General features: G+C 50.7%; 1 protein-coding gene across 2 annotated transcripts; it reads right to left on the reverse strand.

The window, feature by feature from the left end:
* Positions 1-3099: 3099 nt before the first annotated feature.
* LOC109273394 (tyrosine-protein kinase ZAP-70) lies at positions 3100-25564 on the reverse strand. 2 transcript variants are annotated; one of them, XM_019460212.2, is made up of 14 exons: positions 25402-25564; positions 25109-25183; positions 15896-16328; positions 15088-15248; positions 10481-10619; positions 10292-10379; positions 10163-10209; positions 9885-9936; positions 8661-8853; positions 7894-8100; positions 5562-5754; positions 5330-5470; positions 5114-5226; positions 3100-3602 (listed from the first exon to the last, which is right to left on the reverse strand). In XM_019460212.2, exons 3-14 carry the CDS (start codon positions 16295-16297, stop codon positions 3479-3481), a joined length of 1860 nt encoding a protein of 619 aa, XP_019315757.1. In that variant the 5' UTR covers positions 16298-16328; positions 25109-25183; positions 25402-25564; the 3' UTR covers positions 3100-3478. The 2 variants fall into 2 exon arrangements, with proteins under 2 accessions (XP_019315757.1, XP_019315830.1); XM_019460285.2 differs by lacking the exons at positions 15896-16328; positions 25109-25183; positions 25402-25564 and adding an exon at positions 15519-15855.
* Between the last annotated feature and the right edge of the window lie 623 nt (positions 25565-26187).

A 26187-nucleotide genomic window follows, 5' to 3' on the forward strand; every position in this document is an offset into this window, starting at 1 on the left:
GTGAGGTCTATGTAGTCTTGGGACCATGCAGAAAGGGGTGGAGATGCAGTTTGGGGTCAGCACTTGAAAGAATGCTACCTCACTAACCAGCTTGAGCTTCCTTGGTAGGTGATGAGCTGCTCATCATAGGAAGGTAAGCAAGCAAATATCAGAAACTACCTCCCTCAGTCCTTCCCCTTCACACCCGGGGAGTCTACGCTGAGGCCAGTCCTCCCAGTAAGTGCTCAATACATGTTTGAATGGAAGTGAAGTCTGGAGGAACAAGAAAGGAGAAGTACAGATGGAGAGAGCCAGATAGAAACCAACAAACATCAACAGTGAACAAAGCAGGGAGAACAAGCAGTGGAGACAGAAAGATGTAAGGAAGCTGAACTCCACTAACTACACCCAAGACACCATTTGTGACAGCATGGATGGACCTTGAGCACATCATGTTAAGCAAGATAATTCAGACAGAGAAAGACAAGTACTAATGATGTCACTTATATGTAAAATCTAGGGAAAAAACCTGTAAAGAACAGAATAAAATGGTGATTTCCAGAGAATGAGGGTGCAGAGGAAAATGACTGATGGTCTTTAAGAGTATAAACTTGCAATGAGTACTGAAATAGCCATAGATATCTAATGCACAGTATAATGAATATAGTCAGTAACACTGTACTATGATGTAATGTGATAAACATTGCTTCAATGGCAATCATATTCATACATATATATATACACACACATATATATATGCACACACACCAAAGTAACATGCTCTACACCTTAAATTTACAAATTATAACATTTCAAACTTACCAAATAATTAATTTAAAAAAATTTTTTTAATGTTTATTTATTTTTGAGAGAGACGGAGACAGAATGCGAGTGGGGAAGGGGCAGAGAGAGAGGGAGACACAGAATCCGAAGCAGGCTCCAGGCTCCGAGCTGTCAGCACAGAGCCAGAGGTGGGGCTCGAACTCACGAGCTCTGAGATCATGACCTGAGCCTAAGTCAGACGCTCAACCGACTGAGCCACCCAGGCGCCCCAAATAATTAATTTTTTTAATGAAGAAGAAAAGAATCTCAGGCAGAGGAGACAGTAAATGCAAAAGCCCAGAGGTGAGAGTCAGCATAGAGATGTTTGGGGAACCCTGGAAGAGGGTGGAGGGACTTGGTCAGAGCCGCTGGTAGGAAAGATCCTGCAAGTGGTTCTGGAGTGAGTGGATTGCAGGGGACGGGAGTAGGGGCCTCAAGACCAGGGTGGAGCCTGGGAAGAAATGGCCAAACGCTGGACAGGAGCTAGGACCAGATTTGGAACGGAGACGTTGGCTTGGAGAACAGCGGCACCTGGTGGTAACTGTGTGGAATCGCACCTTCTTTCATTGGTTCATTCAACATTAATTGCCAACACACGTAAGGTGGTTCCCAGTGTATCTGACACTCAGAGGGGATCATTTTTGATACCTCCTTCCTATAAAATAATTTTCAGCAATAATAATAAAATCGTTATGATGACCATAAAAGAAGTGCAGACGGTGAAAATGTATTTCCCTTCTTCAAAAACACTTTATGTAATAATGTAAATGATTGTCCAGTAACTAAGCAAATTTTAATAAAACTGAAATATCTGCAAACACTACAATTCGGGAAGCCACAAAACCTCACCACTGATACAATATTTTCTTGATTTGTTCGTTGGTTTTAAAACAATTGAAAAACAATGCTTGAATCTTAATGGTGTTATTCAAATTCAGTTATTATAGCTCACATATGAACTAATATGTACGTTTACCAACTAAAACTAAAAGTCTTTCATGTCGTGGTTTTCAAGCCTCCACTGTTTGAAACTGTAAGCACGAAATCTTCAAATGGTCACCCAGAATGACAAAATGGAAGCAATTCAAGCTCCTGTGTTTATCTTTACAATCAGTGTTTGTCTATTTTGAATCTCAATGCAGGAAGATATTGTCTCCCATGGCTTGGAGGCCTTCAAACAATTCCAAACCATTACAGGTTTACTCTGCAAATGAATGTACATAACTGAGATTTTTGGTGTACCCAGGTTGACGGCACAACCGAGGGTTCTCTCAACTAATTCCAAATAGAGTACAAAGTTCATATAAGAATATGCTAATATGAGGCTTAGATATAAATTTTTAAAATTCAATATTAAATGGTGAAATAAGAGTAAAGTCTGTACCTAAGTTAATAATTTCAACGTCAATTTCCTAGCTCTGGGATCTCCTCACCAGGGTCACCCACCTGGCCTCATTCTCCTACCCCACACAGCAGATAAAACCCCCGTCCTGCCCCCACAGTTCCACAAAACAGTCACAAAACAAAAGAAAACTTGCCTTCCCAGAAGCTGCAGAAAATCTCCTTGCCTCTCCCTGGCTCTGAGTGGGTTTCATGGCTGCCCTTGAGCCAGTTGCTTTAGAGGGCCAAGCCAAGAGAATGAGGCAATGGCTGGGAACTGGGGGTGGGGCCAATCATAGCTGAGGAAAGGGGAGCAAGTTCAGAAAAGAAAGGCAGAAGCCTGGCTCCATTTCACCTGACCTGTTGGGTTCTGTGCTCCAACATCCCAATTTTCCACATGGGGAAACTGAGGCAGCAAGAGCTCAGGGACAGGACTTCTCAGCAGGACTGAGCCGGCACTTGGGACACAAGGTGAAGGTCCCAGCTGTGACTGTGTCCAGGGAGGAAGGTGGGGCAGTTGAGTAGGGTGTTAGGTGATAGAATCACCTGAAGGCACTTTAAAACGCACCAATGTTGAGGTGTGGAGGAGAGGGGGTTGGCGTTTGTTAAAATCGCGCCAGGTGATGCTAACAGGCAGCCAGCATGGAGAGCACCCTTCTCACGCCACCCACAAAGACAGGGAAGCTGAGGCCCAGCAGCACACCTGCCTCAGTTCCCCCACTCTGCCACAGCTCCTCACTCACACGAAGATGTCCCCAGGGCAGAGAAGTGGGAAAGCCAGATACTCAGACCCTGGGGGCCACATCCAGGCCCACGCAAGAAAAGCTGTGCTCAGGCACTTCTCATTGACCCCTTCCAATGACCCACCCCCTGTCCTGCCCAACCCCCACCCATGGCAGAAAAGATGAGAGACTCAAATAAGAAAGAAGCTGAGTTTATTTAAACGATTGAGGTCTTGCCACCTGAGAATTCCAAGTCTTCCCCTTTGGGCTCCAGAGGAAGGAGGGTCCTTACTGTAAGCAATGCTCCCTCAGTTCAGGGCTCCCCGGTAGATACCAGCCCAAGAGCAGGCTATGCAACCCCACCCTCCCAGGGCCTCCCTCCTCCCCCAGCCAGAGGGGACAGGTGACCAAGTGGGGAAAACTAGATCAGTATTAAACTGAGGCTTCAGCTGCCTGCCTTATACAGCCCAGCTGGTTTGGGCAGAAAAGCTGAAGTGAAGCCAGCCAAACTGGAGGTCCTAGGATGGGGCTGAAGCTGGGGCATCGTGGCTTGCAGGCCCCAGGCAGGCTGGAGCTCAGGCAAAAGCAGTCTCGGTTCCCTTTCCAGGCCCCGGGGGGTCCTCAGTCTTGCTCGCCAAGCTGTAATAGTAGGTCCGCATGCGCTGCTCCACAGCCAGGAAGTCTGGGCGGTCTTCCCACCTGTGGGGGTTCAGGTAGATCCAGGCCACTGACCATATCCCCAGAACCCAGCTTCAGCTGGAGGGCAGACACACATAGGGCTCAAAAAATCAGTGTGTGGCGGGGAGGCACCTGGGTGGCTCAGTCAAGCATACAGCTCTTGGTTTCCAGCTCATGTCACGATCTCACGGTTGGTGAGATCAAGCCCCATGGCTCTGCACTGAGATTCTCTCTCTCTCTCTCCCTATCTCTCTGCCCCTCCCCTGCTTGGCTTTGTCTCTCTCGAAATAAATAAACATTTAAAAAAATAAAATCAGTGGGGCTGTCAGGGTGGTAGAGTTTTGGGAAATGGAGACGTCTCTTGGATGTGAGTACTAGAATTCGGGTGGTTCTGTACCATGTAATAGAAGAGCTGCCGACATACAGGATGTTGGGGGAACCATCTGTTGAGGGTTAACTGGTGAAGATTTAGGGAACTGAATTCACTGAGTGTCGGGGTTACAACTATCAACCACGGGGGCCTGGGATATTGAAGGCTGAGGTACTGCACATGTGCCAAGGGCCAGTGTATTTGGATGCCAGGTGCGGGCTTTTATGGGTGCAAGTATGCTGCCCCTAGTCTAGCAGAACATTGGAGCATTGATGGTGGGTTCAGTTAGTGAAGAGTTGGGCTACGAATGGTACTGTGTGTGAAATATCCATGTATAGCGTTGGATGCGAGCCTCTTTCGGTATTGGGGTGTTGGTGTACTGAGTACTTCCCAATGGAGACCAGGTCAACACATGTTGGATGGACTGATCATGTATTATTTATCATAAATAGGGTATCTATACATCGGGTTGCTTGGGTGTTTAGGTGTCAATGTCATAGGTGCTGGCCAATGGAATAACGGATGTCCGGGTAGAAAAGGTATCAAATGTTGGAATATCCATGCTCAGTGGATGACAATGGCTCAGTGTAGGACAATATCTTGTTTGGGTGTGTGTTGCCTATTTTCTGATGGGAAGTTGAAATGCTGATGGTGTTAAAAGTTGGGCTGTTCAAGTGTTGAGCTTGAACACTGGACAGAGGTGGAGGTTTTGAATATATTGAGTATTTGGGTGCTGTAGTATTGGCTTGTCAGGATAAATAGGTGTTGAATGTTGGACAGCGGGGGACTGAGGAATGAGAGTGGAGTATTATCACATGTCCTGACCATTGGTTCTATATTTTGGGTAAAAGAGTACTGCCTCGTTTGAGTATTGCAGGATCAACGTGTTGAGTGTTGGCTGGTGGGGGCCTGAGGTTTTAGATGCTGGAGCACTAGGTGTTTACAGATAGAGTGTTGGGGTGTTGGCCCATTGGAGCACTATAGGGTCCATGTGTTGAGGTATTTAGCATAGGTGCAGAGAGTAAAGCTACTGCATGTGAGAAAGACTGTGAACTGGGTGAGTCTTGGGCGGGATGAGTTTTGGACTATTGGTCACCATGACCTCTGGTCCCCGGCCCAGTGTCGGCTCAGCTGGGTACCCTTCCCACCCACTGGCACTCACTTGTAGATCCAGCAGTCACTCATGAGTGTGTACATTTCAGGTGGACAGTCTGGCGGGCACTCCATCCTCTTGCCCTGCTCGATGAAGGCTATGACTTCAGGGCCCTTCATCTTCTGCTCGAGCCAGAACCAAGTGCAACATGAGTAACCAAGGCCACCTCACCCTCACCCCGCTTCTCACCCAGCCACCTGCCCACCCGCCTCTGCCCACACCTGCCTTGTAGGGCTTCTGGCCATAGGAGAAGGCCTCCCACATGGTGACCCCATAGCTCCAAACATCACTGCGGCTGGAGAACTTGCGGAAGTTGAAACACTCAGGCGCATACCACTTGAGCGGCCACTTCCCTGCCGAGCGGGCCTGAAAAGGGGGAGATGTTGCCAGGGCAGGGCTCAGGGACCCTCCACCCACCAACCTCATCCACCTGGGCACCAAAGGGGTGGGGGCTCACAGTATAGTAGCTGTCGTCGGCACCCAGTGCCTTGGAGAGACCGAAGTCGCTGATCTTGGCGTAGTGCCGGTTGACCAGCAGGACGTTGCGGGCTGCCAGGTCACGGTGCACAAAATTTTTCTCCTCCAGGTACTTCATCCCCATGGACACCTGGTGCAGCAGCTCCGCCACGTTGCTGATGGGGATCTCCTCCCTGGGGTGCAGGGGAAAGCAGGGTCAGGTGGGAGGGGACAGCCCCAGTTCCTAAGGGAGCAAAGCCCACACCTCTGACCCAGCTGAGCATGTAGTCAGCAGGTGCTTATTGTGTGCCCAGGCACAGGGCTGGAGATACAGGAAGGAGGGCAGGTGTGAACAGAAGAGGCAAAACCCTCTGTCCTCCTCTGGTCTCAAGACTTTCAATGTCTCCCACATACTATGATTCCCAAACTTACACATTTACCTGCATCCTCTATGTGCCCCTGGTGGGGGGGGGGGGGGAGGGGGGGTCTCATGGGCATCTCAAAAATAATAAAGACAGAGGCACCTGGGTGGCTCAGTCAGTTAAGCATCTGACTCTTGATTTCAGCTCAGGTCATGATCCCAGGGTTGTGGGATCGAGCCCTATGTCAGGCTCTGTGCTGGGCTTGGGTCTGCTTGGGATTCTCTCTCTCTCTGCCCCTCTCCTACTCTTGTCTCTCTCAAAATAAATAAATAAACTTGAAAATAATAAAAATAAAGATAAAGCTAAGTTCCTGGTTGTTCACACACATACCCAGCTCCCCCCACTGTCCCTTTCTTCTCCAACAACCACATCCTTTCATTGACTTGGGCCAGAAGCACCAGCCTCACCCTCAGCTCCTCTTTCTCACACCTGGCTTCTAATCTGTCAACACACCCTGGCAGCTCTGCCTTCAGAATCCTTCCAGAATCCTTCTACTTCTCTCCACCTCTGCTTCTGCCACCCCAGTCCAGCCTTCATCATTGTAAGCCTGGACCAGAACGAACAGGCACCACCACCCTCATTCCCCATCGCCCATCCTCCCTGAGCACAGAAGCCCAGTCCTGCCACTCCCCCTGTTTAGAGCCTCCCAGGGCTCCCACCACACTTGGGGTGGAAGTCCAAGGTCTCCCCATGGCTCACAAGGTCCTGCATGACCTGCCCCATCACTTCCCTACCCTTATCAGCTCCCCCTCTCCTCTTCATTCACTCTGTCGCAGCCATGGGACCTTCCTCACAGTTCTCTCACCACATTGAGCACAGGCACACCTCAGGGCCTTTGCACTGGCTTCTTCCCCCACAGCTGCACTTGGCTGCCTCCCTCAGTTTGCACAGACCTCGCCTTCTCACTTTTCACCTCCCACCGTGACACTCCCAATCCTCTTTTCTATAGTACTTCTCTTCCAACATATTCTACATTGTATTATAATTATCATTGAAAGCCTCTTTTTTCCCAACCAGAATATAGGACAGAGACCTTTGTCCCTTTTGTTCACTGATGAATCCCAAATGCTAGTAACAGTCCCGATTACAGAGAAATTGCCCAGCAAAACCTGTGGAATAACTGAATGTATGAGTCAGCACGAACGCATGCATGAGCTGGGGTACGCTGTGAATGTACATGCACCAGTGAGAATATGAGTTGATGGTCACACGCCTCAGTGAGTGTAAAAGACCATGTCTATGAGGGTAAGAGTTTGAGGCACGAGAAAACAAACGAAATCACAGTTTCTTTAGATTGAGGGTCAGCAAATTTTTTCAGGAAAGGGCCAGATAGTAAATATTTTAGCCTTTGCAGGCCACGTGTGGTCTCTACCACATACTCTTCTGCTTCTTTTTTTCTTTTACAACCCTTTAAAAATGCCAAGCCATGCAGTACCAAACAACACTGTGGGCTGCAGTTTGCTGACACTGTCTTAGGTCAAAGACAATAGACTATGGACAATCTCACGAGGGCAAAACTTCTAAAGCTCTTACAAGCAGGGCCGGACACTGTTCTAAGCACTTTACAAATATCAACTCATGTGAGCCTCACAAGAGCCCCCTGAGGTAAATACTGTGATCAGCACTGTGGTACGAGTGAGGAAACTGAGGCACAGACAAACTGAGAGACCTGCCCGGGGTCACACTAGTCAGTGGCAGGGCTGCAGTTCAGATCTGAAGGTCAGACTCTGACGGCTGTGCTGGTAACAGCTCCGCCCCATGGGTGTGAGTGTGGGCGCGCAGGGCGGCAGGAGTGAGTGTGTCTACAGTCGTGTGAAAACAAGTGTGCCCTCGTGGCTGGAGCACACCCATAAGGACGGATGAGCCTGCTGGGCCCACAAGTTCCAAGTGCCCAGCCCGCCCGGAGCTCACTTCTTCCCAAGCAGGAACTTGTGCAGGGGCCCGCCGCCGGCCATCTCCATGACGAGCATGAGGGCCTCGGCCTGGCAGACGCCGATGAGCCGCACGATGTATGGGTTGTCCAGCTGGTGCATAATCTGCGCCTCGCGCATCATCTCATCCTTGTCTGTCTTCTCCGTGCTGTGCTTCAACACCTTGATGGCGACGTCAATCTGCTTCCTGCCATGACGTGCACCTGGTCAGCACGGGCCCCGCTCGGCCCCTTGTGCCCACCCAACCCGCCTCTCTTCTCTCTGGCCATGTGTGGTGGATACCGTGGGTTGCCACCTGGATCTCCCTTCAGGGTCCAGGCACCCACTTGCTCAGGTGCCAGGAGTGTCGGCCAGGGACAGCTCGCTGCCAAGTCCCTCACCGAGAACTGCCCCTCGCTGAAAAAAAACACCTCAAAGCTACACCCGCCCCCAGGGGCTGCCTGTATCCAGTAGCAAGGCTACAAAGGGGGGCCCCTCTGCAGCTCCCCTGGGTCGGTTAAGGCCTCTGTTGCAACTGCGGCTCAGCCCACCCTCTCCCTGTCCCAGCCTGCTTCTCCCACACCCTCTCAGGTGCTGACCCGAGCCCTCCCAGGTAACCCCCTAGCATGTACTTTTCTGGCCCAGGGTCTGTCTCCCTGGCAAACTGATATCGCATCCCAGCCCCAACCCCCAAGGCCTGGTGAGGCCACTCCCTCCTCTGTCCCCCCACCACGGTGGTGCCCCAGACCACGGCAGGAGCAGCCATACTTGCGCATGCGATAGACGCCCTGGCGCACTGAGCCAAAGTTGCCACAGCCAAGTTCTATGTCAGCGATGAGGAGGTTCTCACGCTTCAGGAAGAGCTTCTTGTCCTTGAGCTCCTCAGGGTCACTGTAGGGGCTCTCGTACACACTTGTGTCCATGGGCATTGGCCTTGGCTTCTCTGTGGACACTAGGCGTGCTGGGCATACACACACGTGTGCGCTCCCAAGTCAGGATGAGGGAGTGGGACAAGGGACAGGGAGGGCACAGCAGCCTTGGCACCCGCAAAGCACACACCCCAGACAACGGTGCACCATCCAGAGCATGCACAGGCACGTGGGTACACGTGTGTGCTCGTGTGCATGCGTGCACTTGTGTACACTCCTGGTCCCCTCTGGGGGGGACTGGGAAGCCACATCCAATGGGCTCTAAAGGCGTATGCGACTATGTGCACATGTAACCACGTGTGCCCATGCATTCACACAAACGCACCCACGTATACTTGCACCCACGTCTGTGTGTGATGGGGGTCCAAAGGCACATCTGCATGAGAAACTGTTAGTGTAGCAGCTACAGGAAGACCTCTGTGCGTGTGTGTGCACCTATGTCCATATCTGCCCATGTCTCTGGATGCACCACACAGCCATGTTTACAAGGGCTCCAAAGGTGAGCCTCTGTGTGCACACGCAATCCTGTATTTTCTCTGTGCATGCACACGGGATGGGCTTGCATCTACATATCAAACACATTAGCATCTGCAGCCAGGCATTTTAAAAACAGGGGCTCCAGAGCCAGCCTGCCTGCCTGGGTTCAAATCCCAGTTCCACTATTGCCTAACCGCAGGACCTTATTAAGTTACTTGCCCTCCTTTCTCATCTGTAAACTGACAATAATCATCATGACTAACTGGCATGACTAATATGGCATATCAGAAGCATTCGACAAGCTCAGACACACACGAGCATGGGGCGTGACTGGCACATTGAAGGTACTGAACACATGTGTGTCTGTGGCTCAGGCACAGCCAGATGTACTCCCCTGCGTCTCTGCATGCACCCCATGCACAAGCACACAGGCAGGTGTGATGGATGTGCACCCACGTGGACGTCTGCAGTCACAAGTCAGGCCTGGCCCACATCCCTCCCCTGCCACACCCTGGAGCCCAGCCAGGGACCTTGATCACAGCCTGGCAGGAACCCCACACATACACCTCCAGCTTTGTCAGCTCACCTGGTTCAGGGGTGTATCCATCTGAGTTAAGGGTATCAATCCGTCTCTGAGCCTAAAGGTCATGGGGTCAACAAGGGTCAGCAGGACCTGAGCTGGGGGCACCCAGCCCCTGAGACCCATATTCTCTGAGGACTCCCAGGGACGGTTCTGGGGGGTACCCTCTTCTGGTCCATGGCAGCCCCACTCTCCATCCCAGCCTCGCCCTGGGAACAGGACCCATCACCCACCCGCCCAGCTCCATCCCTCACGACCCAACTTTGAGATGCCAGCTAACTCACATGGGTGAAAGTGGATGGGTGAGCTGGGAGTGTGGGAGCAGCAGCCTCTGGGGGAGCAGAAGTGATAGTGAGGGGGTGGGGTACGGGGTCTTCGCTCACCCCACCCCCGTTCCCCACAGCCCCACTCACCTGAGCTGGCGCTGGCGCTGGAGTTGGGGCAGGCATCCTTCAGGCAGTAGATGAGCCCATCAGCCTTCAGCTTCAGGTACTCTACCAGCTGCAGGGAGGCGGCATCAGGGCCTGGGCTCTTCCCTCCCCCAGAACCCCAAGCAACCCCCCACCACATCCCCTCAACAGCAAGGTAGATGGGCAACTTACCTGCCAGAGCGTGTCAAACTTGGTCCCCTCAGGAATACAGTATTTGCCTGCCTTGTCCTGGCTGATGAGGTAGTGGTATACGGTTTTCCCGTAGATCAGGGACAGTGCGTACGTGCCCTGCTCCTTCCGGGGCCTCAGCCTGGCAGGGGGAAGGAGGGGGTATCACCCCTATAACCACCTGAGTTCTCCTGTGGTGACCCCCTGCCGGGCCCCAGATCTCACACACACACACACACCCACGGGCTCTGACCCTGACAGTCTCACAGAGAAGTGTCAGGGACTAGGGGAGCCAAGGTCAGGCGCGACTCAACCTCCAGACCTACTGGTAACAGGTGGTAGGGTGGAGTCGGGGAGGGAAATGAGAGGAGAATGGCAGTGTCCACAGGGAGACACAGCTGTCCAAGGGCCAATATGTGACCATCCACGGGGGAATACTGGGCCTCCCACGGTGGACACTCAGCCCAGAATAGCCTGAGGCTCACACAGCTGAACACATGGCTATCCAGGGGAGAACACTGAACCAGCCACAAGCAGACACCGGGTCCTCCACAGCAGAGTCTGTGGCCTTCCTTAGGAGACACTCAGCCATTCACCGGGGATACTTGGCCATCCACAGGATATCGAGCTATCTATGGTAGACACTCAGCCACCCACAGAGGCCACAGATGTCTCTGCAGGTAGACTTAAAATATTCTCTTGGGGAGAGAAAGCCACTTTTCCATGAAGAGCCACAGAGGTAAGCACAACTCCATGGCTCGCTCCTGGGGCACCTTTGTACAAATCAGAGTAGGTCACCTTGTCATCACAACAGACCCGCTAGTTACTGTAAAGACTGACCTTTGACAGAGTGAGACCTTTGATTGTCCTCTGCTGGAAATTTGCCAAAATAAGTACACAAATCTTCCTAGTCTATGAATGGGAATTAAGCCCCTCGAAGAATGGGGGCTTTGTGTGGTAAGACCTTGTCCGCACACGCACACACACACACACACACACACAGGCCAACTTAGAGCCAGATGCCTGCACCCCCTCATCCCACAGTGAAACCAACCAACACCTCCCACAAAACAATTTTGTTTCGAGTCACTGGCACAAGGTTCTACTCCAGAGTTAAGTGTAAATTTCCAATGGAGGATGGACAGCAACTGGTCCTGGGGGTCTCAAGTCTTGTACAAGAAGTTGTAGGCAGCTGACCCATAATCTGAGGAATTGTATTACGTTGCAGAAGAGCTGGTTGTTGGCGGGCAGCAGGAAGTAGGCATCAGGATGGCCTGCAGGTGGTGTAAACTCTCTGACAGGGCTTTGGCCCACGGATAAATGTTTACTGAATGTTAACCATGTCTCAGGCACTGTTCTAAAGGCAGAGATACAGTAGTAAACAAGAGAGATGTGAGCCCACCTTGTAATCAAGCCCTCCCTTAGATCAAAGGGATGGGGAAAATATCCTCTAAATTGCCATGGCAAAACCTGAGAGTGGGACAGAAGGGCAGCAAGTTCCCAGGAGAACAATGCAATGAAGCAAGATATGATTCCTAGGCTGGCCCACAACTAGGGATGCCTGAAGAGATAGGAAACCAGGGTACAGGGTGATAGGGGAGCCCCAAGGGCAGAGAAGAGAACCCACAACAAACTAAAATGCAAATGTCCCACAGAAAGGAAAGCACTTCCATAACTAGACTGGTGGGGTAGCTTGGAGGTTATGGTTTCTAATTACTAGTTCTCTTCTTTTGAGTAGTGAAAAAGACCTCCCTCAGGTCCACATCTTAAGTTTTGAACTAACAGCAGAACTCTACACCCAGCGCTCACCAGCAAACGTATATGTAAAATTGAAAACACCACCACAATATGAGGCATTCTTTCCCATCAACAGATGGAGTCTCAGGGCACCTGGGCGGCTCAGTCGGTCAAGTGGCTGACTTTTGATTTTGGCTCAGGTCATGATGGAGCCCCCCGCATCTGGCTCTGCACTGACAGTGTAGAGACTGCTTGGGATTCTCACTCTCCCTCTCTCTCTGCCCTTCCCTCATGTGTGCATGCACTCTCTCTCTCTCTCTCTCTCAAAATAAATAAACTTAAAAAAAAAAACATAGAAGAAGTCTCATTCTGTATCTCCTGCATCCAGGCCTTATCACATGACTCGCTTGGGCCAATAAGACATTAGCAAACATGACACGAGGTGAGGCTTGGAAAGTGGTCAAGCAGTGGGCTCGCTTGCCCTCTCTTGCTTGTCCTGGCAACCCTGCCACCATTGGAATGAGTCCAGGTTAGCCTGTTGGAGAAGCCCCAGGAAGGAGAACCCAGGCACGCCAGGCTGCCAACTGCCGGACATGTATGTGAGGCCATCCTAGACCATTCAGCCCCAGTCCACACCCCACCACGTCTAACTGCAGCCACATGAGCGAGCTCAAAGGAAACCAGTACAAGAATCACCCAGTTGAACTAAGCCCACACTGCCGACCCCCTGAATCAAGGGGGGAATAAATAATGTTGTTTTAAGCCATGATATTTTAGGACGGCTTGTTACATAGCAAAGGCTAACTGATAACACTCTCTTTGGAAAGAGATATGTGAATTCATAAAAGAACAGCGACCAATTCCCACATAATAACCACATAGGCCAAAGACATTGATGTGGTCACCATGTATATTTCAATGCCACAAATTCTAGTTTATTTACAAAAAAAAACCCAGTAGGTGGTCGCAGTTCTTTGCCTCTGCAGTTCAAACTTAACTTAAGCTAGAAGTGCCAGCTAAGAAATCAACATGTATCTCTACTTCCAAATATACAGAACCTGGTAACAGTAATATAAGAGCTACCATTTATCCAGATACTGGTTCTAAATTCTTCACTTAGTTGCCATTTGACCTTCACAGCATTCCCCACAAGGTAGGTACTATTATTGTCCCCATTTTGCAGATGAGGAAACTGAGGTATTAGATTGCACAACTGGTTAGAAGTCGAGCCAGGATTCAAATCAATTCCAATCAATTAATTGCTAATAGGACTGACAGCCAGCTCTGTCACACGATTATCTGTGCCACCCTGAGAAAGTCACTTATCCTCTCAGTGTCCTCACATGTAAAATGAGACAGTTGAACTAAATCAGAGGTTCTTAACCCAAAAAGGGCTCCAAGAATGAGGCTTAGGTTCAACTACGATCTTCTGTAGCTTCTTGTGTGCAAAATCTCTGGAGTAAACATGTTTGGGGTCGAGAAAGGGGTTCAGCTTTGGTAAGATTCCCACAAGGGTCTGTGATCCAGAAGAGGTTAGGAAACACTTAACAATATAATCTTAAAGGCCCTTTCCAAAGGTCAGGTTTCTTTTCAAGTTGAATCAGCCACTCCGTAAACCCTGAGATTATAAAGAAAGCTTTGGCAACAAACAGCATGAGGTACAATTCCATCCATTCTTCGGCAGCTCTGACCTGTGGTTAATAGTTAAGCGTGGCCCTGGTTTTAATTCCAGGCCTGAGTAACATGCATCTTCCTATCATACCCTACACCCTTATCTCAGAACTGGACCAGTTCTGGGCTTGTGCCAGGCATCATGACCCACCAAGGGTGTTCCCCTCCTCCCAGCCCCATGCAAGGTTCTATGCCTACAGCTTTGACCCTTGGCCCCTAACTATCCCCTGTAGCTTTGACCTTCAGACCCTAACTATCCCCATATTGAGAAAGTAGTTATTGACTGCAGGAACCACAAAAGCAATCTACAATAGCTTCTGTCCAAAGCATGCCTTGCCTAATTTTCCAATAGCCTGGCTCAAAGTACCTGCTTCTGGTCTCCTGACATTGCCCAGTGTTAAGTCACTGTCCTTGATACTGTCACTGCTCTACCTGGTTCTGAACCTGCGCCAGTTCAGTCTCTATATTGTACCTGATCCTTGTTCCCTCAGCCTGTGTCCCATGGCTCATGTTGACCCTACCTGCCTCTGTGACTTCGAGTTTGATATCCAAGGCACCCATAGCTGGTCAAAGCCCTTGGCCTAGGCTCTCCTGAGACTCCTCTAACCTCAGTAGACCAATTAATTGTCATAAACTCTGCAGAAAGTTTGCAGACTTTTCCTTGGGGCAGAGGAATTCGTTGTCAAACATCTTCCATGGAAGCTTAAGATATGAAAGAGGTCAAAGCTGAGCTAGGGTGGGGACAGCAGCTGGCAGGTAGCACAGCCTGGGTTCCTTGGATTTGTTTTGTGTCTTCCTGCTCCACAAGGACAGGGATTTGTGTCTGTTTTGTTCACCGCTATGTCCTCAGTGCCTGAAACATGCCTGGCACATAGTAGATGTTCAGTAAATATTTGCTGAATGAAGGAGAGGAAATTGAAGCAGGCAGAAGTTCAGCTACTTGCCCAGCGACCTGAGCTGATAAATAGCAGAGCCTGGATTCCCACCCAGACAGTCCAGCTCTGGAGTCCTAACCACTACAGATCCTTTCTCATATAATGTCCCTACCACACACTCAGAAACACACTAGCCACTTGCACGTGTTAGCACAGGCGCACCCCTCCCTGCACACTGCACACTGAGGTCTGCCCCAGCCTCCAGGATTCTGGCCAACAAGCCCCAGCCTCACCGCCCTAAAGTCCCAGGCCTCAAGCCCCACATACAGGAACTTGCCGTCGGTCTGCGAGCCCGAATAGAGTTTGCGCTCTGCCTCCTCTCGAGTCAGGCTGCTGTGGTACCAGGGCATCCTCTCGTGAGCTGTTGTGGCAATGAGCTTCTCCACCTGGGGAGCCTGGCTGATGATGGCCTGCTCCAGGGCCTCACCCTAGGGAAGGGAGGATGGAGGAGCCAGGAGACTGATAACTGTCACCAGGGGCGTGACCACAGGAACCCTCTTCCCTCCTCTGGACCTTCCTAATTTCCTCTGTCCCTATGAGACCCTTCACCCTAGACCCACCTAGAGTGAGTCCTTCAGGTTGTTGAGGACAGCCCCCCTCTCCAGACACCCCCCTCCTACCCCCGCCCCCCCCCCCATCTCCACGGTCCTTCTCCAACCTCCCACCCATCTAGGGCCACGCCCCAGACCCCGCCTTACAGGCGGTCCAAGCTCATCTTCAGCTCGAAGATCTGACACTGGTTGTCGGGTATTGCAGGCTGTTGAAGACCACAGCCCGGGCCCGCGCAGGCAGCGCCCCTATGGTCCTGGCCCGCCCCCAGCCCAGGCCCAGGGCAACCTTCAACAGCTGTCTGGCATAGGCTTGCACCAAGGCGTCACTCAGCGCCCTCCCTACGAGGCCACCTCTTAGGTCCTGCCCCCAACCAGGACCGCATCCACCCCTCCAGCTTCCAAATCTGACGAAGCACAGCAAAGCGCAGACTGAAGAATGCAATCGCTCTCCCCAGTCCCCAAGGCTCTCTCGCCCTCAAGGGCCTGTTCTCCCCGGCCCCGCCCCCTCGAGCCCGCGCTCTCACCTCCAGCTTCCACGTCTGGCGCACGTAGTCGCGCACCATGGCGTCGCGCAGGCAATCGAAGACCCCGGGCTGAGGCTCGAGCCCGGACGGCCGGTTGCACGGCTTGCGCAGGTTGCAGGGCAGACCGTCGGGATCGCGCGAGTAGAACTCGCAGAGCTCGGCGGGGCCGCAGTGCGCCTTACCGCCAGCGATGGCGTAAGTGCCGTTGAGCTGGCGCTCGATGGGGAAGTGGTGGAAACGCACATCGTGCACGAGCGAGAGCACGTAGCCGCCCAGCGAGCGCAGGCACTGGCGCAGCAGAAAGAGACCGTCGGCCATGCCCGCCAGCTTCAGGTGCTCCTCCGCCTCGGCGCGCGAGATGCTGCCATAGAAGAAGGGCAGGTGCGCCGCGGGGTCCGGCATCGCCGCCGCCGCCCCTGTGCCTCGCCAGACCCTGCGGGTTCAGAACAAGATGGAGGGCACGTCAGGGTCTCGGCTTGCCTTCTTGAACTCAGTCCACTGGGCCCAGAGATAGTGGGAGAGAGGACGCATTGAGGGGCATCAGTGTCATAGTGCAGAGCCTCTTTACGCCAGAATAAACTTGGAGAGGAGCCCCCGCCGGCTGGGCTCAGATCGGAGGATCCCCAATCCTCCTCTGACTTTTCAGAGACTTTGTGTGGAACGCCCAGACACCCCCACGGGCCCACACACACCAGAACCTGGAACCATTCATTCATTTCCCAAACACGTGTTGAATTATTGTGTTTCAGCTCAGCGCTGGATATGAGTGAATAAGACAGGCCCTGCCCTCCTGAATACTGAAAAATCTGAAGGGGGGGAGGGGGGGGGAGAGATACATTAAACAAGGAAACAGGCAAAAATAGTAATTACAGACTGAGACCAGTGTTATAAAGGAAATAGAGTGCTATTAGGAGAGAGAAGAGGCCACTGTAGCTGGGAAGGTCGCCTTGTCTGAGGTAGTAGCATTTGAATTGAGATCTGAAGGATGAGGATGAACCAGCTTTTCAAAAATCGTGGAAGAGAGAACATCAGGCATAGGGAACAAAGCTGGAACAAGTTTTGTTCTTCAAAAGAACCTTTCTCTATTAACCTTCCCTTCTTCCTTTCCACTGAGTCCCCCTGGCCTTAGAAATTACGCTTTACCCTGCCCCCTCTGCCTTCACAGACAAATTTCTAGAAAGCATAAATTAATTTGAATATCCATCAATAGGATATTGGTTAAATACATTAGGGTTTAACTCCAACGTGAACTTTGATACAGCCACTAAATAAAATGAGATGTGTGATGGGGGAGGGGGAGAGGGGGAAGGAATTAAGGATATTTAGATAACTATCTGGTAAGGCAGATAACCTAAAATTACCTGCTTTTAATTTTCTGGGGTGATGGTACAATGGCTGATATCTTGATAAGCTTTGGGTTATACAAGTGTCTCAATTTCTCTAAGAATGTGCTAAAATTTGTTCATTATATTTGGACCCCTCATTTTAAAAAAAAGAAAAGAAAATATTGAACGCTAGTTAATGATCTGTATGTGGAAATATTTACCTCTGATGGCTGTAATTTACTTTGAAAGGCATCCAGAAAAAATAACATTGATTGATGGATAGACAGGTGAACAGATAAGTCTTATTATTCAGAGTAGTTCTGTAAAGTCATTGCAAACACTGAATTAGCAAATACTAAATGATCGCTCCTAGAGGAATCCAGGGTTAGGTTCCTTCAAGTTTCTGGTCACAACACTTTCTTTTTTCTTTTTTCTCTTTTTCTTTTTTTTTTTTTTTGTTCAGTATTCTCTGCACCCAATGTGGGGCTCAAACTCACCACCCCATGATCAAGAGTTGCATGCTCTTCTGACTGAGCCAGCCAGGCACCCCATAACTTAAAAATTTTTTAAGTAGGCTCCACACTCAACGTGACTTGAACTCATGACCCCAAGATTAAGACTCACATGTTCTACCAACTGAGCCAGCCTAGGCCCCCCCACTCTCTGGTCAATATTTTCATCAACTGATCAGTACTTAACCTTGTTTCTGCTTAAAGACACTTTATTTGATATATACTGTTGATTCATTAACATTGAATGCTCAACCAATAGCGCTATAGCTAAGATTATCTGACAACCCAGACTTTTCCTGTAAGGCACATCACAGCCTTCTTGCATGTAGGAATACAAGATAGCACTTCAGCACTGCACTGCCCTTTAAACAGTGAAGTCACCAACAAAAAGCACAAAAAAATGTGCACCAAATAGAGAGAAGGACACTTGTTTACAGTATGAGAAGTAAAACAAAAAGGTAGAGAAAAGTGTCACCTTGTTTGACCTCAGTGGGAATGCGCATGTCAGTTGACTCAAATTTCTTGCTTCTCTGGGTATGTTCTTGAATGACTGTGAAAGGGCCTTGAGTATTAGTTTGGGGGTTATAAATAAATTTTAGCAAGTAGGCTAAATACAGAATGTCCTAATAATGAGGATAGACTGTATGTGATAAAGTGAATATAATAATATTAATTGTAGAACTATGGGATGGTTAATGGGTATATAATTCTTCCCATTTTGCTGTATATTTGGAAGTTTTTATACAATATTGAAAAAACTCATCTCCCTATAACAATTTCCAAACATTTCTCTAAGGTGGGCCCAGCAAGACCACCCAGGCATAGGTTACATTCAGGGGAAGATCCTTGGGTGCCTTTCTTAGTTAAGCAAAAGTAAGCAGGGGGTGCAAAGAAGGCCTGTGTGGGTTGGAAAATGCTGCCTTACCTCTGGGTGTCCAGGGACAGGCAAGGATGGGCACAGGGGCTGAAAGGAAGATACTGGAATGGGAATCAGGTGAGATCTGAGTCAGGGTAGCCAGAGGAGGAACCAGAATCTGCATTCTAACCAGACGGTTCCTGACATTTGGTTTGGGAAGGCCAGGCTTGAGAGGGTTCCTGGATGTCCCAACAGTTACAGGTAGGTGATTAATCAGAGACTGCATTTGTGTCCCACCTGGAGATATAGGTCACCATTCCATCAGAGTGTTTAAGAAGCAAAAAAGGGTTCCTGGGTATTTACCCTAGAGAAATGGAAACTTGTATTCACACAAAAACCTACACAGGAAATGTTTATAGCGGCTCTACTCACAACTGCCAAATTTTGGAAACAAATGTATCTCAACAGATGAATAGATAACTATGGTACATCACCACCATGGGATACTACCCAGCAATAAAATGAAAGGAAATGTCCACAACACATGGATGAATCTCAAAGGCATCATGCTGAGTGAACGAAGCCAAACTCCAAAGGCTACAAACTGTATAATTCCATTCAAAACTGTATCAGTGGAGAACAAAGCATCAGTGGTTGCCAGAGGCTGGGGGCCAAGGAGAAGGATTGACTAGAAGAGACATGAGGGAATTTGGGAGAATAGTCAGTATCTCAATTGAGATGATAGTTTCTTGGCTATATGTATTTGTCAAATCTCACGGAAGTGTTCACTAAAATGGGTGAATTTTACTGTATGTAAATTATACCTTAGTTGTTGGGTTCTTAACTAAAGGAGTTGGAAACTATAGACAAACCAGGCACTAAAAATAATAACTGAAATAGGAAAGAAAGTGCTGTCTACACCCCTGCTCTACTTTCTTGACTCCTACCCCCTCATCCAGCCTCACAGTCTGCCCCCCACCCCCACCAGGATACTCTCCAGGCCAGAGAGGAAACACTGATATCACCACCTGGTGGGCACCAGGCAAGCCCTCCTCAATGCTGGATCCCCTGAATGATGGACACAAGTGACCCTTTCCTCCTGCTTGAGCTTCTTGGCTCTCCTCGGTCCTTCACAGGCTCCCTGATATGCCTCCTCCCTCTCTGATGGTTCCTGCCACCTCTCCTCCCCCAGCCCTGGTAGCCCTACTTGGGCCATTCTGTCTGTGGCTATAAACATGCCACCATGTTCACCTGTCTAGTTCAGACCTCTCTGTTTGTGCTGGCATCACCTCCTTTGATCTCTACCTGCTGTTTCTATTAATAAAATCTGAGATCCAGATCTAACTCACATAGTGTTTGTGGTTGGCTAAACCCCACAGTCTGTTTCCCATGAGCTGAGCTCTAGGGTCTGCGAGTTGCTTTTCGGCAGTTTTTCCCCCAAAGACTCCCTTGCTCAAGAACTTACTGTGGCTCCCTCCAGCTCACTTCATTGAACTAACTAAATTCTTCAACCCTTCCTCTGCTCCACCTGGGTTGTGCTATTAGCCTTCTTTCAAATTCACTTCCATACTTTTATCCATGCAGTGCTCTTCACTGGGTACACCCTCCCCACTCCTCTCCATCCTCCCAAAGACAGCCATCCCTGCCTCAAAGATTCATATAGTCACTCCCTATACACAGGACACAGGACCAGGCAGCAAGGTGGGGGCTTGTCCATGGAGCTGTGGGGAGTGGTGGGGGTAGTGATGCTGGTCTCTGGGGCAGGAAGCTGTGGCAGGAAATTGTCGGCAACACAGTTTGAGAAGCTCCTCCCCACAGTGGCCACAGGTGCAACGTGGGTAGCCAGAGACAGATTAAGGCAGAAGGGGGGTGGGGAGAGGCTGGCCCTTGGGGCCCAGTTCAGGACCACAAGCCATGATTGGCCACCTCAGACCAAAGGCCAAGGTATGCCAGAGGCAGGACCATCACCCGTGCATTCTCAGCTTTATCACAACCTCCCTGTCTCACTGCCAATAATGACAACAGTAATAATAACACGACACTGCACGGCAGGTGGGTCCAGGGGTTACCCAGCCCTGTGTCTGCTTTTGTCTCCCTATGCCTTTCTGGGCTGTCCTCACTAGTAAAATAGGGGGTGAGAGTCGGAGTGATCAACTTTCCAGTGACCCTGGGGGCCAGAAATGCTGGGGAGGCCAGAGGAAGTGGACAGCAGGAGGCAGAAGATGGTGAGCCAGGTAGACAGGAGGCTGGAATATTTGTCCATGCAGCACCACTGCAAGCCAGCCCAGCATGGAGCCTTTGCTTTCAGAGGAGCTGGGCCAGTCTGCAGCTTCCTGGTAGGACATGGATGGGAAGGTCAGATGTTTCTCTCCTGAGCTATGTCCCCACAGACTCAGTGGCTTTCCCAGGAGACAAGCCCACCATTAGACTCCCCCGCCCCAGTCCTGCCTAGACTGACCCCGTCTAGCCTCATGAGCTGTGAGTTCAGAGATCCTAATTTGGCCTTCCCAGCCAGAGTTTTCAGTTCAACTGAGAGATGATGGGACACCAGTCTTGTTTTCACAGCCCAGGCCCTGGGAGGAAAGGAGGAAACCTGTGGTCCTTGGTCAAAATGATCTACCTGAAATTCAACCATTCAAGGATCCTCCTTGGGTAAAGATAGGGTTCACTTATATCTATTCCAGAAAGACATGATACTCCAAACATACTTCAAAGGGGAAAAAAAAGGCTCAAGAGGTCAAACACATTTTCTGAAGCTGTGGAAAGCATATTAGCATATTAAAGGCTATGAGAAGACCTGCACGGAAGGATGGTTTAGTTTTGTTTTATCCCCACTCCTAAGTAGCAGAGCCTTGAGGGTCTACTATTCCATAGAACATACTCTGAGCATCAAAAGCCCCAATTAGATGTCCATCGGGAGATCCAGAGGGAAGACTAAGGCAGTCAGGCTACAGAGGGAATGAGTCCATCCAACTGGACTTGGTGAGAGGGGGCAGCAGTGGCACCAGCCAGGCCTGGGGGCTCCATATGCCATCCTCAGCCAGACATCAGAAGTGCCTCCACCAAGGGCACTGCTGAAATGGGGGCCCAACCCTTCTGCCCAAGCCTCCTTTCACTGACCCCAGTTCCCTGCCTGAGACCCCAAGTCCCCCCTGAAGTTTCCTGCTCTCTAGTCTGCAGGCCATGGTGGGGTTCCCCTTTTGCCTACCAACAAAGGTAGCACAGGCAATTTCAGCCAATAAAATGCTACCTTGGTTACATTCTAAGTCATAATGACAGCAGTTGTCAATGTGCCACGGGTGGCAATAGGCTCTTTCATATCTTTTCCCTGACACCAGGGGATCAGATTCCAACCATAGAATCAGAGATCTACTGTATCACAGTAGTGTGGCCCTGGGCCGTGAGGTAAGCTCGCCAGACCCCACCTGTAAAATGGTGGAAGCAAAGGTGCCTAATACTGGGAAATTGTGGGGATTCCCTGAGATAAGACTCACGGAGCACCAAGCACAGCACCTGGCCCACCATTGTGTTATCATGTCCTTCTCTTGCTCTCAGCCTTCCAGGACTCCCACCTGACTCAGGGTTAAAGCCCAGGTGCTCGCCGTGGCCCCCAAGTCCTTACACAATCTGCTCCTACACCACTTTGTCCTCATTCACTCCTCACCAGCCACATGGGCCTCCTTATGTTACTTGTTCAGGTCAATTGATCAAATCAGGCATGGTCCAACCTTGGGGCCTTTGCACTGTCTGTTCCCTCTGCCTGGACACTCTTCCCTCAAAATCCCTCACTTTATTTGAGTCTCTGCCTAAATATCACCTCCTCCTCCAAGAGTTCTTCCCTGATCTCCCTCTCTAAAATCACCTCCCCTTCTCTCTCTATCCCTGACCCAGCTTTATTGTTCTTCACCACCAAAAATGTGGTTTATCCACCAACTTGTTGACATAGGACTTTGCCCCCTGCTTGAATGTAAGCAGCATGACAGTGGAGACTCTGTCTTGTTACCCTGCCTATGTCAGCAAGGTGTACATACATAATAGGTGCCCATACCCTTCTCCTGGCCACATGCTTCAGGTCCCCTCCATTGTCCCCTCCTAGAAGTGTTCCATGATTTCTGCTCCACCCTCTCCAGGCTGAGTGAGAGACCTCCATTGTTTTCCCAGGGCCCATCCTCCCATATCACAGCCCTGACAGCCACGTATGACCACAGTCTGTTGACTCCTCTGCCTCTGACCAAGCTGAGCTCCCCAAAGCAGAGCCTATGGCCATCTTGTTTTCTCCCGCAGCCCCTGCTTCCTTCCAATAAGTACATGTCAAACAGGTTAGTGCCAGGGACTTTACTATGAGCATAATCCATTTAATCTAAACCTCACCTCAACTCCATTAAATGGAAATTGTTACCCATATTCCTCAGCTAAAGCAACTGAGGCTCAGAGAGGTTAATGTCATGTTCAAAATCATGGAACCTGCAAGTGGCAGTCAGGATTTGAATGCAGGTCTCAGACCCAGCAATCTGCACTCACCACTTCAGTGAATGTCCTTTAGGAGACAGAATCCACTGTTCTGAGCTAGATCTCTAGGGGCTTTCACCCCAGGCTGGCCTGGGACTGTCAGGGCCCAGAGTGCTAGGCTGTTGTGGGGTTGGGGATAGGACCTTGCATCCAGCAGATTCGCTAAGTGTCTGTTGATCGACTGGACAATTCCAGAAGAGCAGTTCCCCCTCCCCTCCCACCTCAACCTCTGCTGCCTTGGTTTTAAGGGCTGTGTGACCTCAGCAAGGAGCTTTCCCTCTCTGGATGTCAGGCTCTGTGGCTGTGAAAGGGAGACAAGGAAAGGCTTAGGGGGTGGGAGAGGTGAGATGATGAGTCGGGAGGACAGAGCCTATAGAGACATGGGGGCAGGGGGGTGCTGTCCTGTGCACTGCGGGATTGCAGGGTATTTAGCATCTTTCCTAGCCTGTATCTACTAGATGCCAGCAACAGCCCCTGAGTCATGACCAAAAATGTCTCCAGACATTGTCAAATGTCCCTGGGGGGCAAAAGGGGTGCCAAAATTGGCTCCCTTTGAGAACCACAGCCTTGACCTATGCTTTGGGGAAGGGAGTGGTCATCATGGAGAGGTCTGACTGCTGCAGCCCCTAGGAGAGTCTCCAGAAGCTGCAAAGTTCAGAGCCTGACCGCCCAGAGCTAATAATGATAATTAGCTTGTGAATTTCTTGTGAATTTCTCCATACTATTTCATTTTGTCTAGGTTACTTTACTGTAAGAATACAGTAGTACCACATGTAACATACAAAATACGTGTTACACTGTCTATATTATTGGAAGGTTTCCAGTCAACAGTAGGCTATTAGTAGCTAATTTGGGGGCAGTCAAAAGTTCTGTGCAGATTTTCAACTGCATCTGGGTTTCGGCACCTTTAACCCCCATGCTGTTCCAGGGTCAACTATATTAGTTCCCCTAATCCTCACAAGAACCTTGTGAGTGAAGGATTTATGGAGCCAGGACCTGATGCACACAGAGGTGCAGTGACTTGCCTGAGGTCCCACAGCACACACAGCAGGTGGCAGGGCCAGGACGCAGGTCTAGACCGCCTGGCTCCAGAGTGTGCACGTCCCGCTATCCAGGCCGCCTGCCTGCCCTGTGTCCTGGCCGGTGCCATGTGCATGAGGCAGGAGGACAGGTGTGAAAAAGAAGAAGAGACGCTGCACTGGAGGAGAAGAGCCTTCAGACGCGGCAAAGATTTTTTTCATCCCGGGAGTCCCTGGCCCTAATCTCTCAGCAAAGCCTCATTAAGCACCCACTGTGTGCTCGCCATCCTGGCTGAGATAAGAGTAATGAAACTCACCTTGAGTTGTTTACTATAGGAACCCCTGCCTTGGACATTTTTCCCAACCTCTCACCCAAGACACAAGAGCCAGGCGCCTGCAAGGTGCCCATATTTGCACCTGCATTTAACAGACGTGCAAACCTCGGTTTGCTCAGAAAGTCCACCCAACTTGCCGACACACCGCAGTTGAGTAGGATTCAGACTGTTTTCTCCTTCACTTCTCTGGGCCCCTCTCTAACCTGAGCTCCCCTACAAGTGGCTCAAGCCTGCCCTGCGTCCCCTGAGAGGAATTTTTTTGTTCAAGTTCACAGCCCTGTTGAGCCACCCCCATATTCACAGGGCTGAGTTGGGGGAGGGGGAAGACAACATGTTTGCTTTCTCTGGAGGATTCTCTGCTTCCTGGAGCCAAGGGTGTCACCCTGATGGGGGCCCAGGAGGAGGTGAGGGACTGAGCAGGTATCTCTGTGTCCCCTGGACACTACCGCTCAGCTGACACTCTGGCAAGGAATCTGTTTCCCTCAGGGTGGCTGGAAGCCATGTCTGCTTCCTTTTCCAGCTGGACACCACCCATCATCCCAATCTGACGGCCCCTCCCGGTCATTCCCAGTGGCCTCCTGACTCTGTCCTCCTCCACCAGACCAAGGCTACCCGTGGAAATGGTGAGCGGGTGCTGTTCCGTCCAGGATGGCTTACCTGGAGTTGTGTTGATGATATCGAGGCAAATGGGCCGCCTGCAAGATCTCTGGTCCCCAACGTCAACAGCTGGCTCTAAATGAAGAATTAGGGCCCAAGAAACTAACGTGGGTCTCTGTGCAGTCCAAGCCCCCAGCGTGAGGCCCTGCGGCTAACCACCCCCTCACATGCCCAGGCGGAGTGTAAGTAGGCCACACCCCAGGGGATCTTCACCCTCTGCCAGCTGCCTTGAGTCCCCTGGGGTGTGGCTGCAGTGGCAGGACGGGGCAGAAGGCCGAAGAACGGCCACTCACCTGGACACACCAGCAGCAGCACAAAGGCCCAAGCTGGCAGGGACCAGGCCCGGAAGGCCTGGTGTGCTCTCAGCAGCTGGTTTCTCCGAAACTCAACTTATTTCCTTCATGTGAAGACAGGAAAGGGGGCTGCGTCTGAAGTCTACGCCAAAGTCACAAAGTGCTGCGTTCAAGGAAAATCAAAAGTCACATGCTCCAGGGAGGGCACAGGGTATTTCCTGCACCGAGCAGTGCCTGCCCCTTGCTGGGGGAAACTGAGGCTAGCTGCAGGGTTGCACCGGCAGGCAAAGTGACAACTCCAAGAGCACCCCCAAAGCCAGGGGCGGGGAGTGACAGAAGGGGGGGGCAGAGCAGGAGCAGAGGGAGGCTGATCCCCAGGACTCGTGGGAAACAGGAATGCCCCTACTTCCCCCTCCCAAGGTGGCAAGGACCCAAGGCCTGCCCGCTGAACTGCTCCTAAAAGTGATTTATTTATTTCACAGGCAGGGGAAAGCTGGAGAGAGGAGAAATTTGCTAAGTAGAGCCATACCTCAAAGGTTCAGAGCACCTACTGTGTGCCAGGCATCGGGACAGCAATGACAACCCTGTCCCTGCCCTAAATGGGTCACAGGCTAGAAGAGGAGGCAGCTGAGTCAACAGGGAGATCAGGTCTGGGGCAGTGGAAGCCTGGGCACTATGTGTATTCAGAGGAGCCCCAACGCACATGGGTGGTGTCAGAAGGATTCGGAGAGGGATCAGTCATTTCACCAAGACACAGAGACTGTGTCTCCCAATGCCCACCTGCTC

The sequence above is a fragment of the Panthera pardus genome, unplaced genomic scaffold (assembly GCF_024362965.1).
Source record: "Panthera pardus isolate Hobbes unplaced genomic scaffold, ASM2436296v1 HiC_scaffold_25, whole genome shotgun sequence".
Lineage (NCBI taxonomy): Eukaryota > Metazoa > Chordata > Mammalia > Carnivora > Felidae > Panthera > Panthera pardus.